The sequence below is a fragment of the Lipotes vexillifer genome, unplaced genomic scaffold, assembly GCF_000442215.2.
Source record: "Lipotes vexillifer unplaced genomic scaffold, Lipotes_vexillifer_v1.1 scaffold3, whole genome shotgun sequence".
NCBI lineage: Eukaryota > Metazoa > Chordata > Mammalia > Artiodactyla > Lipotidae > Lipotes > Lipotes vexillifer.
The window spans coordinates 2,228,829-2,230,888 of record NW_006783631.1 but is presented as its reverse complement, the minus strand read 5'-3'; the positions used below and the strand labels follow the sequence as shown (position 1 = coordinate 2,230,888).

The 2,060-nt window shown below is 46.8% G+C and overlaps 1 protein-coding gene across 1 annotated transcript in view; it reads right to left on the bottom strand.

Annotated features, from left to right (window-relative positions):
- Positions 1–852: 852 nt before the first annotated feature.
- The window catches only part of LOC103081045 (5-hydroxytryptamine receptor 5B-like), a 15,106-nt gene continuing 13,898 nt past the window's right edge, over positions 853–2,060 (bottom strand). The window contains 1 exon segment of the mRNA XM_007456348.1: positions 853–1,185. Within this exon segment, the coding sequence (XP_007456410.1) occupies positions 853–1,185 (333 nt within the window).

Genomic DNA, 2,060 nt, shown 5'->3' with positions numbered 1-2,060 from the left:
TGGGCCTGTGAGCCATGGCCGCTGAGCCTGCGCGTCTGGAGCCTGTGCTCCGCAGCGGGAGAGTCCACAACAGTGAGAGGCCCGCGTACCGCAAAAAAACAAAAAAAAGCACTACTGCCTGGATCTTAACCCCCAGAAATGCCAATTTAATTGCTCTAAAGAGCAGCCATAAGTATCCAGCAGTGTCTCTCACTGATTAAAAAAAAGATCATCTAGAGAATTTAATAAAATATAAATTACCAGACCGCTTCTTTACAAGTCTGATTCAGTAGATATGGGTTGAACTGGACAATTTTTTTAGAAAACAAAAGTTCAGATGATCCTTATCACCCAAATTGGGATACACTGCCTTGGAATTTGGGAAAGATAAGTTGAATTGGGTGGATAAGGGTGAGGGGAGGGCTGTTTCACAAAGAAGACAGGCTCCTGAGTGGGCCACAAAACAGGCCACTGGGGCCCTGTGCTGAGGAATATGGTAATTAGATAAAGGAAGGGCAAATCAGCTTTGACTCTTGTATGAATTCTAGCCAATTTGCAGTAACTGCCTGATGTGCTGTCTGAAAAGGATTCTGAGGCCAAGTTCCTCCTCAGTGGGGAGATGTGCTCAGATCAATTAGCAATGTCTGCCACATACACGGCAAGAGGACATAGCTGCACGCTTGCCACCAATTTGCTGTTTTTCGGGAGAACCTTTGGCACTGCTGCTCCTATAGTCCAGGCCCAAGTGGTATGGTTCCCAAATGTCATTAATACTCAGCTGTGGGGAAGGCTCCCACCCAGATCTCCGGTGAAGGGGAGAAATCCCAGTTCCCTCCCCACAACCCTACCTGCGCGTCTCTCTAAGCCCTGGGTTTATCTCTGCTTGGTGAAAAGTTTCCTGAAGGCATTGTTGTAGTTCTTGTTCAATGCTGTGTAAATCAGGGGATTGAAGAAAGAGTTGGAGTAGCCAAGCCACAGGTATATGCTTTTCCAGATGGGGGGCAGGCTGCAGGCACAGAGGGAGCTGATGAGCTCTGTCAGGAAGAAGGGGCTCCAGCACAGCACGAAAACACTGATGAGAACGCCCACCATCACGACCGCCTGCTTCACGTTATGCTCCCGCCACGAGGCTCTGTTCATCTGAAAGGCCACCGCAGGGCAACGTGCCGTGAACACCATCTCAGCCTCATGAGGGGGCTCCTTCACCTGGGAACAAAGGAAACATGGAATTCAAAAATAAAACATATCATCGTTGGATGGTACAGCGACATGAGGCCACTCCAACCTTGGCCGACCCCTCCCCTCCAGCCTCATCCAAGATGCATTGATACCATACTCCATCAGTAAATATTAGGCGAAAAAGTCCTTGAAACCGTAGGTTAAAATAAATTCTGAAGGCTCTTCAGGGAGTGAGAGTGGTGGTCCCTACAATGTCAAATAATATGATCTAAAAAGCGGAGGATGGGGAGACAGTTAAGAGCAGGCGTCTTGGTGTCACACCCTGGCTTGAGCCCCCGCCCCGCTGGCAGAGGCATTCCCCGACCTGTTAAGCTGGGCGACCAAGTCCCCATGGTTGAGAACTGGGAACGCGTTGGGTGCACAGCACTCACCATTCAATACTCATGGAGCCTCTATACTGTTCTCCATAGTGGCTGTATCAATTTACATTCCCACCAACAGTGCAAGAGGGTTCCCTTTTCTCAACACCCTCTCCAGCATTTATTGTTTGTAGATTTTTTGATGATGGCCATTCTGGCTGGTGTGAGATGATATCTCATTGTAGTTTTGATTTGCATTTCTCTAATGATGAATGATGTTGAGCATTCTTTCGTGTGTTTGTTGGCAATCTGTATACCTTCTTTGGAGAAATGTCTATTTAGGTCTTCTGCCCATTTTTGGATTGGGTTGTTTGTTTTTTTGATATTGAGCTGCATGAGCTGCTTGTAAATTTTGGAGATTAATCCTTTGTCAGTTGCTTCATTTGCAAATATTTTCTCCCATTCTGAGGGTTGTCTTTTCGTCTTGTTTATGGTTTCCTTTGCTGTGCAAAAGCTTTTAAGTTTCATTAGGTCCCATTTGTT